At 50.0% G+C, this 14440-nt stretch overlaps 1 protein-coding gene across 1 annotated transcript in view; it reads left to right on the forward strand.

Annotated features, from left to right (window-relative positions):
- The first annotated feature begins 764 nt into the window (after positions 1 to 764).
- The window catches only part of Mtor (mechanistic target of rapamycin kinase), a 116271-nt gene continuing 102595 nt past the window's right edge, over positions 765 to 14440 (forward strand). The window contains exons 1-8 of the mRNA XM_021200534.1: positions 765 to 871; positions 4465 to 4640; positions 5201 to 5309; positions 5946 to 6178; positions 6818 to 7018; positions 8265 to 8399; positions 11800 to 12075; positions 12157 to 12265. Coding sequence (XP_021056193.1) covers positions 4479 to 4640; positions 5201 to 5309; positions 5946 to 6178; positions 6818 to 7018; positions 8265 to 8399; positions 11800 to 12075; positions 12157 to 12265 — 1225 coding nt within the window. The 5' untranslated portion in view covers positions 765 to 871; positions 4465 to 4478. The remainder of the gene's footprint in view (positions 872 to 4464; positions 4641 to 5200; positions 5310 to 5945; positions 6179 to 6817; positions 7019 to 8264; positions 8400 to 11799; positions 12076 to 12156; positions 12266 to 14440) is intronic.

Here is a 14440-nt window from a genome sequence, read left to right on the forward strand (position 1 = left end):
AGCCCTGGCTGTCCTGGAACTCACTTTGTAGACCAGGCTGGCCTCAAACTCAGAAATCTGCCTGCCTCTGCCTCCCGAGTGCTGGGATTAAAGGCCTGCACTCTTACTGACTGGTTTAATCCCCGGCTCCAGCTATTGCCTGTTTGAAGAAAGAAATTTTTAAAAGGATTTTTCCTTAAAATCTTGTATTTAAAGTAGTTCGTGGTGATCAACTTATTCCTGAGAATGATTTCACAAGTAAGACAATTTGGGGGCAGTGAGAATAATAATAATATATATTTTAAAAAAAACAACTTGCAAATGCATACTCAGGTTTACAAACGAGAAAGCAAGAGTCCCTCAGTGAACCGATTTACAAGATAGGTCTTCTGCAGTGATTCGAGAGAGTCGGACACTCGGTCCCTTCTCAGCATCCCGAGCTCGATCCCTAACCTCTGCCCCAGCTCTTTCAACAGGTCCTTGGGGTACCAAACCGCGGCTCCACACGGTCACAGCGCGTGTGGAGGGGACTTGTAGTAGCGACGTACCGGAAGTGTTCGTGGAAGTGACCGACGTCAACTCACGACCGATTGGCTCTTCGGACCAGTCCTTCGCCTCCTTTTGCTTGCCACTGGTTGCGCGGTTTGTCTATTTGAACAATCCCCGCCCCCGAGAAGCCGGTCCCCCGAAGCTCCAATTCTTCATGATTATTGGTGGATGTTCCTCCCCATCTTCGAGCTCGGCCCGCTGATTGGTTGTAGCGTTTCCGAGCCCGCCCTCTCCACCTCCCGGGCCTAGAAGACAGCGGGGAAGGCGGGTGGTGAGGCTGGGGGCCTGAAGCGGCGGTACCGGCTCCGGCGGCGGCAGCTGAGGCGGTGGCTGAAGCCGCGCGGTGAGTCTGGGGCCTGGAGTCGAGCGCTTGGGGTTGGCGGGACGGCTAGACTCACGGCCAGTGCGGGCCGTGCTGGGGGAGGCCCGGGAAGCCGCCTGTCTGGACCGTACAGCGCCCCAGCACCAGCCCCGCGCCCTCGGGGAGACCCCCCCAGGCTCGGGGATCTGCTCCGGGCCTGCCGTGGAGCACTTAGGTCTTCTCGGGCTCAGGACCTGGAACTCCAGACCCACCTACTGACGGTGGAGCCTGTCCCTGGGAGCTCCAGTTTCGGGATCAGCCCCCTCTACTTCACCATGGAGACCTGCCAGGGACCCAGAGCTCCGCGCCCACGCAGGGTCAGCCTCAGCCTCAGGGTCACGCCCTCCCTGCAGGTTTCAACCTTTCAACTCGAATTCCCCTAAAGCAACCTCACAACCTTTGGGATTTGTGACTCAAATAGTTACTTTGAATCCAGCCCGGGGCAGCTGGCTTGTGGGTAAACCTTCAAGTGACTGTCTAATTACTGACGTGATGAGAATAGAAAGTCAAGTCCGGCTCCTTCCCGCTGCCTCGTGCGCGTACACACTCTGTAGTGGTTTCTTCCTCTCAAACGGTCCAGTTCCTTTTATAGTATTTTATTCCCTCTGTAGTGTAGCGTTTGAAAGCCTTTCAAGTCTATTTACTCCTTATGTTTTGTGTTTATTCCCAACCCGGGGCATGACCTTGAATTTCTTGCCTCTACCTCAGTGCCCAGCTTAAACGTGTGGCATCGTGCCTTGGTTATGAGGTGGTGGGGATTGAACTCGGGGTTCTGTGCATGTTAGGCTGTGTCTCACAGATTCTTTCAAAGCCAGAGTGCTTCGGGAATTGTTTTTGTGTTTTGGTATACTCTGGCAGGAAAGGTGTATGTTAGTTACTGCCATGGCATAGTGGGCTGGCCCCCTTTTAATGACCAACTTATTGTGGTCCCTGGATGGTAAACTTATTGAGGGAACAAACAGCACATAGTTGAAAAATGAGTGATCGTGTTGAGCTCACAATTTAAGTGTGTTGCCACTTCCTATGGTGTGTGTATGTTTGTGTGTGTGTGTGTTTGTGTTCATGTTCTAGATCTGCCTTCTCAACCCAGTGAATGCCTGTTCCTCATATGAAATGGTGAGGTACTTGTATATAACCTTTTGTATGCTTTAAATCATGCCTATCTTGCTTTTACCTTCAAACACTATGAATGGTTGCTATACTGTATCATACACTATGAATGGCTGTTATACTGTATCATATAGCAAATAATGACAAGAAAAAAAAAACCAGTTCATGTTAAATACAAACATGTACTAAGGGTCCCTCTGCACTATTTATTGATGGAGGGTGCCATGCGTGCAGTGGTGTGCACATTGATGTCAGGACAAATTATAGGGGTTCTCTATCCCAGAGGTCAAACTCAGTCATCAGACTTAGCAGCAAGCTCCCTTTCCCACTGAGGCATCCCTCCCACCCCCGCCCTATCCCCCAGTATATTCTGTCCATCCTTGGTAGACTCTCCAGGTTCAGAATCCATGGATGAGACGAGCTAGGCATGCTAGTACTATGCACAGCTGCACTACACTGTCCATACAACAGCCTGTAGCCACATGTAGCTGCTGAGGTATGACCGATCGAGATTGGGATAGTTGAATGCTAGATTTTGGAAGCTCGGTCTCAAAATGAGTTTTTGAATTATTGGATCAAGTACACCCTGTGAGTTTCACATGTTAAAATTACATGGAGGGCTGGTAATATCTCAGCACCTAAGAGCACTTGCTGTTCATTCAGTGGACCCCAGTTGGTACCCAGTGCCCTTGTCAGGCCACTCACAACTGCCTGCGACTCCTGCTCTAGGGACTCTGATGTCCTCTTCTGGCCTTTGCAGGCATCTGCATGTGTGTGGCATACACTCAGACAGTCATGCATAAATAAAATAACATAACGTAAAATGACTCACATGGCTTGTGTTATATTTCTGTTGGGCCAGGCTGCTGTAGATTAGTCCGTACACTCCTGCAAATGACAGTCTGAGGAAGGGAGAAATCTTAGTTTTAGTTCTTTCTCTACTGCCTTACTCCTGGTACCTGACTTTAGGCCACATCTACAGTAGTTATAACAGCGAAGAAGAGTTGTGTGTTGCACTTCCAGAAACACTTTTAAATGTGTAGATTCTCACCTTATCCCACGAGTTAGCTACTCATTTCTTCTACTGAGGTGCCATGGAAATTGAGGAGTCTTAAGTGTCCCCCTTAAGGAATGTGACTTTGCCTCAGGATTTAAGCCCAGGTAGTTTCTGGAGTCCCATGCCTGGCATAAATGAGTGGAAATTTGTGTTAGGAAGGCCACAGAGGAATTTATTAACAGAGTTTTAGAGTATTGAAGGATGGGGCTGGGGACGGTGTTCAGTCTCGGAAGAATGCTTGCAGCATGCAGAGCCCAGCTTGGAATCCCAGCACCCTTAGACTCACTCCCAGCTTGGTGGTGGAAGCAGGTAGTTCCAGGCTGTCAGCTGTGGTGTGAGTTCAGGGTCACGCTCTGAGTATAAGACTGGCTGAAAAAAAAAAAAAAAGAAAAAAGAAAGAAAGAAAAAGATGTTTTAAAGGGGCCAGCAAGATGGTTAAGTAGACAAAGGTGCTTGCTGCCAGGGTTGACAGCCTGAGTTTTATCTCTGGGATCCACATAAAGTGACAACTCCTGCAAGTCGTCTTTTTACCTCACATGTGCTGTGGTGTGTGTGTGTGTGTGTGTGTGTGTAAATAAATGTAAGTTTAAAAAATTATTTTGAAAAAAAAAATGTGTGAAAGTCACTTTTATTCACCTGTATTGATTGTCCGTGAGGCTCACTGCCTCCGTCTGCTAACCTAGGTCTAATTCTGGAAGCTTCTACCCTCCGTACAATCTAATCTGGGCCTAGAATGTTCTCAGCCTCCTGAGACTTGCTGCTGAATAAGTTCACCTTTGTAGCTCTCTCCGATCTCTAGTTGGCTGGTTCAAGTCAGCTGTTTTGGCTGAGGTTCGTCTCTCAGCTGACTGACTCAATCTGGCTTCTCTCAGCCTCTCCTGAATTGCTCTGCCTGGCCTCAGACTACTAACTCTCGCAATCTTTTGTAATCTTCTGCCTCCTTCCTCTTCTTTTGCTCATTCTGTCTTTTCCTGTGTCTAGCTTGTTTTCTCTTCAATCTGTCTCTGTGAAATGCCCAGTAAGACTGCCTTCTCCCTCTCGGCCACTCTACTCTCCCTCAACTGTACTATCTCCATGAACGCTACTGTATTCTCCCACTGTACTGTCTCCTTCCTGTACTCTCCCTAAAGTAGCTTCCTTTTCCTCTCTCTTCTCTATCCTATTCTTTCACATCTTTCTCTGATTTGTTACTTTATCTGCCTCTGAATTAGATATCAGTTTCAAACATGGGTGCTTCCTTCTACACATTGACTTAACCTTTATTGTTTAGGGTTAAAAGTGTATACTAAGGCCATGTCTGTATTCGAGCCAGAGGGATTAAAGGCATGTACTGAGGGCCGAGCTACACCATAACTAGAAACAGGTTCAAATATCCTGTAACCATATTGAAAGATGTTCTTCCCCAAAGAACCTCAGGGCAAGATGCTCGGGACGGGTCCTGCCGTGGCCACCGCCAGTGCCGCCACATCTAGCAACGTGAGTGTCCTGCAGCAGTTCGCCAGTGGACTGAAGAGCCGGAATGAGGAGACCAGGGTCAAAGCAGCCAAGGAGCTCCAGCACTACGTCACCATGGAGCTCCGAGAGGTTGGTGTCTGGTGCTCTGGGGCCAGGCCTGTGGGACCGTGCCTGCCATGCCGTCCCTGGCTTAGATTGCCACTGTAGCTCAGTATTTGACAGGACACTAGTCTGTGTCTGTCTGTGGAGTGTATGGGTTCCTTTGCAGTAATTGCACATTTCTGTAATATTGCTGTGTTTATGGTCTCAAGTCAGCTGTTTATTTTGTATGTTTTTCTTCTTACCACCAGCCCCTTGGTTCTCTATCTCTGACAGTGGTCGGGATGGCTCTGAGGTCTCAAACTTGGCAGGGACACTGACCTACTCACCTGTGTCCCACTGGGATTACTACGATTTTAAGACAAGCCGTTCTCTGCTGTCGAGTAGAGAATCAGTAAGCAGTTGTTAAGTAAGCAGGAGTCATGTGATCAGTTGTTCTTCGCATTAAAGCTATGGAAATGGGCTAGAGCCTTGTCTTTGGTTTGAACTGTGCCTGCCATCTCTCCATCTGAATCTCAAGTTGCCAGCTCACTGCTGCCTTACCAGTGGTGCGAATACACAAATCTGTTCTGTGCACATCTTCCTTGCAGATGAGTCAGGAGGAGTCTACTCGATTCTATGACCAGCTGAACCATCACATTTTTGAACTGGTTTCCAGCTCAGATGCCAATGAGAGGAAGGGTGGCATCTTGGCCATCGGTAAGGACAGCCTCTGGTAGCAACAACTGTTAGGGACACTGGACAACTCAACTTGGTGTTCACTGTACTCTGTCTGCGCTTGCTAAAGGAGTAGTGCTATCTCCTTCATCTGTAGTTTAAAGGAGGTTTAAGGCACCCTTAGAGGATGCACATGGACGAGTGCTGATTCTAGCAGAAGTCATGGGACATGGGCAAAACTCCCTGTTAGATGTGACAGCTGACTCTCAGAACTGGTGACTTCTGTGGCCACTTTGCCAAGAACTGAGACAGTTGAGACTAAAAGCCAGCTTTTCATTCTTTTGCCCTAGGTGGCCTTGGTGGGTCTGACCACAGTAGAGCAGGATTTGGCACAGTGGGGATCATAGATACACAAGTAGAAATGAATGCTATTTGCCCAAGAGCTGGCCACAAGTACTGTGAATTGTCACTCAGTCTTAAGAATGAGATACACAGATGTGTTAAAGTGAGATCATTTTGATTTACATACATAGTTCCAGAACAAAAATCCAAACTGCTGGTTCAAATGAAAAACTGCTGTCTTCCATATAGAACGGTACTGAGAGTGGAGTGAGGTCTCTCCCAGGGTTCAGCTCCAGGCCACACCACCCACGTGGTCACCTTTGCCTTCTTTTCTAGCCAGCCTCATAGGAGTGGAAGGTGGGAATTCCACCAGAATTGGCAGATTTGCCAACTATCTTCGGAACCTCCTCCCCTCAAGCGATCCAGTTGTCATGGAAATGGCGTCCAAGGCCATCGGCCGCCTGGCTATGGCAGGGGACACTTTCACTGCGGAGTATGTGGAGTTTGAGGTGAAGCGAGCCTTGGAGTGGCTGGGTGCTGACCGAAATGAGGGCCGGAGACATGCCGCTGTGAGTTTCCCCGGACTGCGCCCCGCTAGGGCTGGGAGCAGTGGGGCCCCATTGTGTGTGTTGCTCCCTTCCGAAGCTTGTCCTGGGAAAAGGATTCCAGGCTGTGAGGTGGAGGCAAGCAGGGGTGCCTCAGAATGGCGGCCTTCCCAGCTGCTCCCCAGCTTGATTTCCAGGAAGGAGCAGAAGCAACAACCCTGGTTAATGGCTATGTCGGTCACAGCATCAACCCTGGTTAATGGCTGTGTCAGTCACAAGCATCAACCCTGGTTAATGGCTTTGTCGGTCACAACTGTGTAGCTTGGCTGCCTCAACTAAAGACACTAGTCTTCTCTAAAACAAAAGTAGTAACAAAATTGAACATCATGGTTTTGTCCAGTAACTGTTTATTGGCTGTCCTGGATGGCAGGCATGGTTCTTGGCTTGTGGTCTTGGTGTTGAGACATCAACACCACAGGTGCCAGCATCTGTGCTCGCCTACAACCAGGTGTTGAACCCGGGATGCTTGCTGAGTCGTCCTTTGCCTCTCCTGGTGCCGGGCTTCGCTTTTCCTTGTAGGGAGATGCTCAAGGATGACGGGTATGTCCTGAGAGAGCAGAAGTCCTAGTAGGGGTAAGAGTTGTATTTGTCCTTCTGTCCCAGGTCCTCGTTCTCCGTGAGCTGGCCATCAGTGTCCCCACCTTCTTCTTCCAGCAAGTTCAGCCCTTCTTTGACAACATTTTTGTGGCTGTGTGGGACCCCAAGCAGGCCATCCGGGAAGGAGCTGTGGCGGCCCTTCGTGCCTGTCTGATTCTCACCACGCAGCGGGAACCAAAGGAGATGCAGAAGCCTCAGTGGTACAGGGTGAGGAGATGGCTCTATGTAGCCGCTAACAAAGCACTTTGGCTTGGAGAGTCGCAGCTGGCCATAGAGCAGGTCTTACATTTGCTTGAGCCTGGCACGGCTTTCTTCTTCTGTTCACTATGAATCCGTAGTTACTGTATTGTGTTTTCTTAGTAGAGATATAGTGGTAGTCACACCATTATTTTATGCATCTCTAAGAATAAAAATGTATCAGTTAGACTACAATTAGAGGCCTCTGGCTATGGTGGGACACCTGTAATCCAAGCATTTGGGAGGCTGTATCAAGAAGATAAGAATTTGGGCCTGATCATGAATTTGAGAGTCTTGTCTCTATCTCCTTAGTGCTGAGATTATAGGCACACACCACCATGTCCAGTTCTATGCCCTGCTGGGTCTTGAACCCAGAGCTTTGTGCGTGTTAGGTAAACTGAACTACATGCCCAGCCCCTGGACCATGTCTTTAAAAATTAGTAATTGGCCATGTGTGGTGGCTGATACATTTAATCCCAGCACTTGGGAATCAGACAGTTAGGTCTCTGAGGTGAAGGCCATCTGGGTATACATAATGAGACCCAATCTCTAAAACAAAAGCAAATTATGTTTAATAATTAAAGTTTTGGCTAGCAGTGCCCACATCATCATCACTTCAAAATATTACAACCAAGGTTAAGTTCTGTAATCAAGCATATGAACAAATGAAAGAATGCAAAGTCAGTCTGGACTGCCTGATGAAACACTGGTTTAAAACACAACCAGAGCGAGAGCTGGTGTTCATTGCCTTCTTATTAGCAGTTGTCAAAAGACAGGAGACTGGGCATTTTTTTTTTTTTTTTTTTGAGACTGGGCATTTCTGAATCAGTAAACCTGCTTGCTACTGACTTACAAGGGGCTGGTTCCTCTGCTCCAGCGTCCTGAGTCCTGTGCTGATGGCTGCTGCCAAGGAAATGTATGTCACAAAAGGAGTCCTAAATGGGAACAAGAAACCTGGCCTCCCTTGCTGTGTGACATTGGACAAGTTACTTAATTTCATTGGGTTTTATATGGCCGTCAAACAGAGGTGATAGTGGCATTTGCCTCAGAAGCATGTTGCAAGCAGCGGAGCTAAGTTAAACAAAAGCATTTGTGAGTCAGTATTAATGTTGGCACAGGCACCAGCAGGCACTGGGAGCCACCAAACCTCTGGGTGGGGGCGAGCCTGCATTTACTACTTTGAACACTAGGTAATGAAGGTGTTCTCTATGCTTAGCACACATTTGAAGAAGCAGAGAAAGGTTTTGATGAGACCCTGGCCAAAGAGAAGGGTATGAATCGAGATGATCGAATCCATGGAGCCTTGCTGATCCTCAACGAGCTAGTTCGTATCAGCAGCATGGAGGGAGAGGTGAGTACCTGCGTCGGGGCCCGGGTTCCTGTGCCTGTCCGTCAGCAGGCAAGGAAGGCCACAGAAAGGATCATTGCAGGTAGCGCAAGTCCTGTGAAAACCATGAAGCGGGCAGGAAGATAGTGAGTGGGTCTGGGCTCAGAAGGGTAAGTGGGGACTCGGGTATGCCCTCCCTAAAGTGGTGCCGTCTGAGTGAGAGCCGCAGGAATGGAGTGAGGCTGCCTTGCAGATGCCTGGGAACTGTACTCTAGGGGGAGGCTTTGAGGTGGGCGAGAGTTGGTATATTATAAGCAGGGGAGAAGGGGGAGATGGTGTCAGAGACATGAGCCCAGTTACATGCTCGCTGTCTGTGGTCAGCAGTTTTTCTAATTGCAGCACTGATGTCAGTGGTGTGCACCTGGGAATCATGGGGGTTGTGGATTTCTGACACCTCTGGCTGACTGGGAACAAGTGTGTGGAGAGGTGGGAATGAAGTCAGGGAGTTAGGTGTTGTTTAGTCAGCTTAAAGGTGGAAGGATTTGCACCCTGTGAGAGAACACAGGAAGGGCCGAGTCCACACTGGTCTGAATGCACAAAAGAGAAGCAGCATTGGATGTCTCTTTGTCTTTACGTGAGGCCATTGTGAGGTCCTTACGCCAGTGTAGGCCATCAGAGCAGGCTTGTGTCACCCAGGAGCAGGCTATAGCATCCTCATCTTCTGTTGTTGGCTATGAGCAGCCCTGTGGCCATGGCACAGGGTTAGTGATGGAGCTCTGAGCAGCACCAGGGCCTCTTGATGAGTCAGGCTTCTGTAGCTGAGGTCACATTCTGGTGGCTGCCACACGAGGCTCCTGGAGTAGTCTGGCATCAGTTAGATGTTGTGAACACAGATGTTGAGGAGACAGGGTTCAGGAGATGCTGGAGGAAAACTCCATCTGTGAGACTTCCTGTGAGGATCTGTTGTGTGGTAGTTCAGCCCCGGGTTCCCTGACTTACTACACAGTGGTTGGTTGGTAATCGCTGTGCCTGTGTCGGGCAGCACATGGAGGGGGTAACTTGTGGCTGCTGTGCGACTCACGAGCCTCCTGCTCCGCCCTTTCACAGCGCTCTCCCATCTGCCTGGATCTGAGATGTTTCTAAATACACATGAAGTGCCCAGCACAGCCCGATACCTGGTGGGCTTGATGTAAACGGTAGCACTCTGAAATTTTGTTAACCAAGTTCTAGTATAGTCCAGATAGTTCTGGGCCTTTGTTTCCATTTAGTGAAACAAGAATGTCACCTAGCACATAAAGATGTTGGCACTAAGTAACATGGTTTTCACAAAATCACTTTGTAAACATAAGGAAGCTCCTAAAACACAACGATGATCCTGGGTTCTCACTCAGCAGGTACTATTAGTGTGTGCGAGCAGCAGAGAACCCTAAGAGCAGCGAATAGGGAGAGACAGACAGAACCCATGCAGATAGAAGTACACTCTGATAAGCCAGCTGTATGGTGTTACGTGCTAGTGTGGTATCATGTGAGACCAGTAACACAGCACTAGAGTGGAGAGGACCCAGATGGGTATTTGAACACGGCTGTGAGGGAGATGGAAAGCCACAGCAGTGTCTAGTTGAAGAGAGCACTCCATGAGAGCAGCAAGAATCCCTGGGCCTGAGCAGATGAGCAGGAGAAGCTCCAGGAACATGCGGTCCCAGGATGGAAGGTCTCGCACACGGTTAGGAAGCCATTGAGCCCACTTTGTATGCAGTGGTAGGCTAGTTGCAGATTTTGAAAAGAATAACTTTAAGAAAACCTTCCTATTTTGACACATCTACCTGTGTGTGGAGGTGTGCACATTTATGAGTGGGAACGAGGAAGCTATAGGTTGGTGTGGGTGTCTTTATCACGCTGCACCTTTTACAAGGTCTCTCACTGAATCTAGAACTCAACAGTTCAGCCAGACTAGCTGTGACCTGGGAGCCCCTGTTGTGATCACGTCCTGCACTAAGAGCACCAGCATGTGCAGCAGCCACGCCCAGCTTGCTCCGTGGGTGCTGGACATCTGTGCTAGGACCACGCGCCTGTGCAGTAAGCACGTTACTGACTGAGCCCCTAGGCATGGCTTTTGACTGTGAGCCTCTGTGGGGAGAAGGGACTATTGAGGGTCAAGGGCTGAAGCTAGATTCATTAAGAGAGAACTGCAGAACCACCGCATGGCTCACTGAGCAGGTAAGCAGACTGTGGTCAAGGCTGACAACCTGAGTTGGTGGATGGAGAGAACCACCTCCCACGGCTGTCCTCTCGTCCGCATACATCCGCAGAGTAGTGAAAGGTATTTAAAGAGGGGAACGGGGCCGTCTTGGCAGAGATTCTTGTAGGTGTCTATGGAGTTGTTGATGTGTAAGAAGAGGCTGGGTTCTGGATTGAGGATTTGGGATAGATTGGAAGGAAGAAAAGTCAGAGTGTCTGGTTTTGTAACTGGGAGACTGAAGTTGCTTTGTGCTGAGATATGGAAGCAGGGTGAGGAGAACAGGGTATTTTTGAGTGTATTAAATTTAAGGTGCTTCTTGGGCACCTGAGTGACCAACTGAGTGGCCCACTGAGTAATTTTGGGGAGAGATCTGGTTAAGAGAAATGAGTGTAGGGGTTGCTGCTAACTCAAGTCTTGAGACTGGGCAAGAACCATGCATGACCCACCTGGTGTAGATGGAAAGAGGTGGGGTCTGGGGACCTGAAGTTGAGAAGTGAGGAGCAGCTGTGAAGGCTAGAGCAGCCGGGAAGGAGGAGCAGCCGGGAAGAGCGGAGCTGAACAGAGCGTGGGGCTCATGCAAGAGATCACAGTATATCAGATGCAGCAGATACGAGATGAGGACTCAGAGGTGACCCTCGGAACCTTCCTGGAAAACGGAAAGGATCTGCCGAGAAGTGCTGGAGACTACTAGGGGATGAGTTCCGTGGGTCCCTTCAGCAGCAGAGAGACTAGCACTGTCAGGCACCTTGTTCCGTGCCTCCCCAGGGTGAGCATTCTGAGGAAATGATTTGCCTGAGTTTCTACTCTGCTTCAGGGAAAGAAATTAGAATGTTCTTAGCAGGAGGCCAGCAGGAAGCCACTGTCACCTTCTCAGCAGTTTGCAGTTCAGCCTTCCTGAGCATGGCGGCTGAACACTCGGTGGGAGGAACTCCAGGCAGGCAGTCTGCTCCACTTTCTTATTCAAGAAAGGTAGACTTTGTTTACCTTTTGACCTTGCTCAGGAAAAGTGGTCTTCTGCCTACACTGGCGCAGGACCTGGTCCTTAGATGCAGACTGGCCCCTCTACTGTCAGGCAGTCGCTCCTCGAGGTGGGCGGGTGGATGCTCTGCATGCTCGCTCGCTGTGCCAGGGTAGAAGCTCACAGAAGCTTACTGACCTCTTCTTCCCTCCCTTGCGCGTGTGTAGCGTCTGAGAGAAGAGATGGAGGAGATCACCCAGCAGCAGCTGGTACATGACAAGTACTGCAAAGACCTGATGGGCTTTGGGACAAAGCCTCGGCACATCACACCCTTCACCAGTTTCCAGGCTGTGCAGCCCCAGCAGCCGAACGCCTTGGTGGGACTGCTGGGGTACAGCTCCCCCCAAGGCCTGATGGGATTTGGGACGTCCCCCAGCCCTGCCAAGTCCACTCTGGTGGAAAGCCGCTGTTGCAGAGACTTGATGGAAGAGAAATTTGATCAGGTAAAAGGCAAAAGGGCCTCCCTTCTTCCCCAAGCCCATACCTCCCTCTTCTCCGCCAACCTTGTGTCCGTGCTCGCTCAGGTGTGCCAGTGGGTGCTGAAGTGCAGGAGCAGCAAGAACTCGCTGATCCAGATGACTATCCTTAACCTGCTACCCCGCCTGGCTGCATTCCGACCGTCGGCCTTCACAGGTGAGGGAGGCTGTCTGCCGAAGACGGTCCCTTTCAAGGATTCTCAGACGAGGAAGGAAGCGGCGGCCCCGGAGTCAGGCCTGCCTCTCCTTGAAGCAGTGCTGACAAAGGGCTAGTCTCTGGTCACTTTGCCTCCTGTCCACTTTCTCCGTTTTCTATTAAGAGACCTTGTAGTGAAAATGTAGGTAAGAATCAGGCCTGGTGGCACACACATATAACTCCAGCCTCCAGAGGCAGAAGAATTAAGAGTTCAGTGCCATCCTTGGTCACATAGCAAGTTTGAGGCCAGTCTGGATCACGAGAGACAGTCTCAGAAAAAAACCACAGATAATCAGTGTGCAGGGGAGGGTCAGTTCTAGGCCAGGTCATCATGTGTGTGTGGACACAACATAATTGTTTGTGCTGAGTATGATGGTTCATATCCACATCACATGCCTTAGGAGGTTGGGGGGAGACCTCCAAAGCTTGCAGCCAGCCTGAACCCCAAGAGAGAGATCATCAGAAGGGCACTTCAGGTCCATCCCGTCAGCAGCACTGTCTGGGGCAGAGCAGGGTTCGTGGCCTGCTGTCCTCATGGTGACCGATCTGCAAGCATCCTCACTCCTGTGCGGATGAGGGGTGTGGTTGAGTTAGAGGCAGGTTCCACCGGGGTGGACTGTGAGTTCCCTATGCTGTGCTGTCCTCGGTGGTCACTGAATTGGTGGCTGTCAGATCTGGGAGCCCAGATACAGGCCTTTCCATGAGGCCATCCTGACTGTTGTGACTAGAGACATTTTTTCCCTTCCTGTCACAGTCCTCAGCTGTAGGAAGCATTAGTGACAGACCTGGCAGGAATCCTGAGTCAGCCTGTTACTGAAGTATGGGACAGGTTGTTTTTTCTTTTCTTTTTAAAGATTATATTAAAGGCAGGGTTACTGGGAAGCTGTTCTCAGGCAAGCGAGTTCACTGGGCCCCAAGAACCAAAGCTAGGGAAGTCGCCATGAGGAAGGGGTGGGGGTAAGGGAGGGAGAGAGAATATGGCGAGAGAGAAGAGAAGGAGAGAATGGGGCAGGCCATTGACCTTCGTGGGCCTCCACGTCCTGGCTAGTGAAGAATACAACAATAATTCCTGCCTCCTGAGTGAATAGCACGCGCGTGCTCAGGTACAGAGCAGAAACCATGCTTAGGCTGTTATTGCCTCCTGGAGCCCCTCACATCCACTTTGGGAATGAGGAGGTGCGTATGATACTAATACTCTAGTTGCCTATTTTAGTTAATGTCCCTCCCTGGCTTCCTACTTGGTGAGAGTGAGACCTTGTCTCAAAGGTCTCTTGTACTTCACTGTGGCATGCTGCTTGTGTTTAGTAAGCTTTCGGAAGCAAGCAAAGCTTATGGTATACAGGGAAGGCCAGCCTGACCTGCAGCATATGCTGGTTCCCAGGCCAGGTGAGGCTGGGGAGGGCAAGGTGCTATGGATGGTGAGGGGTGAAGCAGGCTGGGCTGCAAGTGCAGTGTGCTAGCTGAGGACCAAATGGGCACATAGACTGAGCCACAGAGAAGGGGGAATGAAGATCCGAAATTTCCCTCCTGCCTGCCTGGCACCACCAGCTCTCTTTCCCAGGGACCAGACCCGCCTCTGGGCAGCAGGGCTTTACATGGGCTTGGGTTGAAAGTCTCTGGTTCAAAAGAAACTTAGCAAGTAGGTCAAGTCTGCTGAAGAGCTGGCATGCTGTAGAAACATACCAGGCTGTGCTCAGGGGGCCACCTAGCAGCAGAGTACAACAACACAGGCTCTGTGTGTGTTCTTTTGATGTGGACTTGTTGCTTTGTTACACATCACATTAAAGTCCATCAAGGAAACTCAGTCCGAGAGTCACCCTGGTTGTGAACCTCCATGCTGAAGCCCATGTTAGTAAAACTCAGCTCGTGGAAGTCCTCACCTGACCCTCCCGAAAGTGGAGGGTCTGGGAACATCAGAAATACCCCAAAAATGAAACCTAAAACAGCAAACACAAGCTGGGCATAACAACAGAACTACATCACAGCGTCACCCTCAGGGACTGAGGTGTGTGCCACCACGCCTAAGGGCCAGCCGGGGTCAGTGGCAGAGAAGTCGGGGAAGTCCTTTGTTCTGGGGTAAAAAATAAGAAACAGAGAACTGAGCCGGGCGTGGTGGCGCATGCCTTTAATCCCAGC

This window comes from Mus pahari, chromosome 6 (genome assembly GCF_900095145.1).
Source record: "Mus pahari chromosome 6, PAHARI_EIJ_v1.1, whole genome shotgun sequence".
Lineage (NCBI taxonomy): Eukaryota > Metazoa > Chordata > Mammalia > Rodentia > Muridae > Mus > Mus pahari.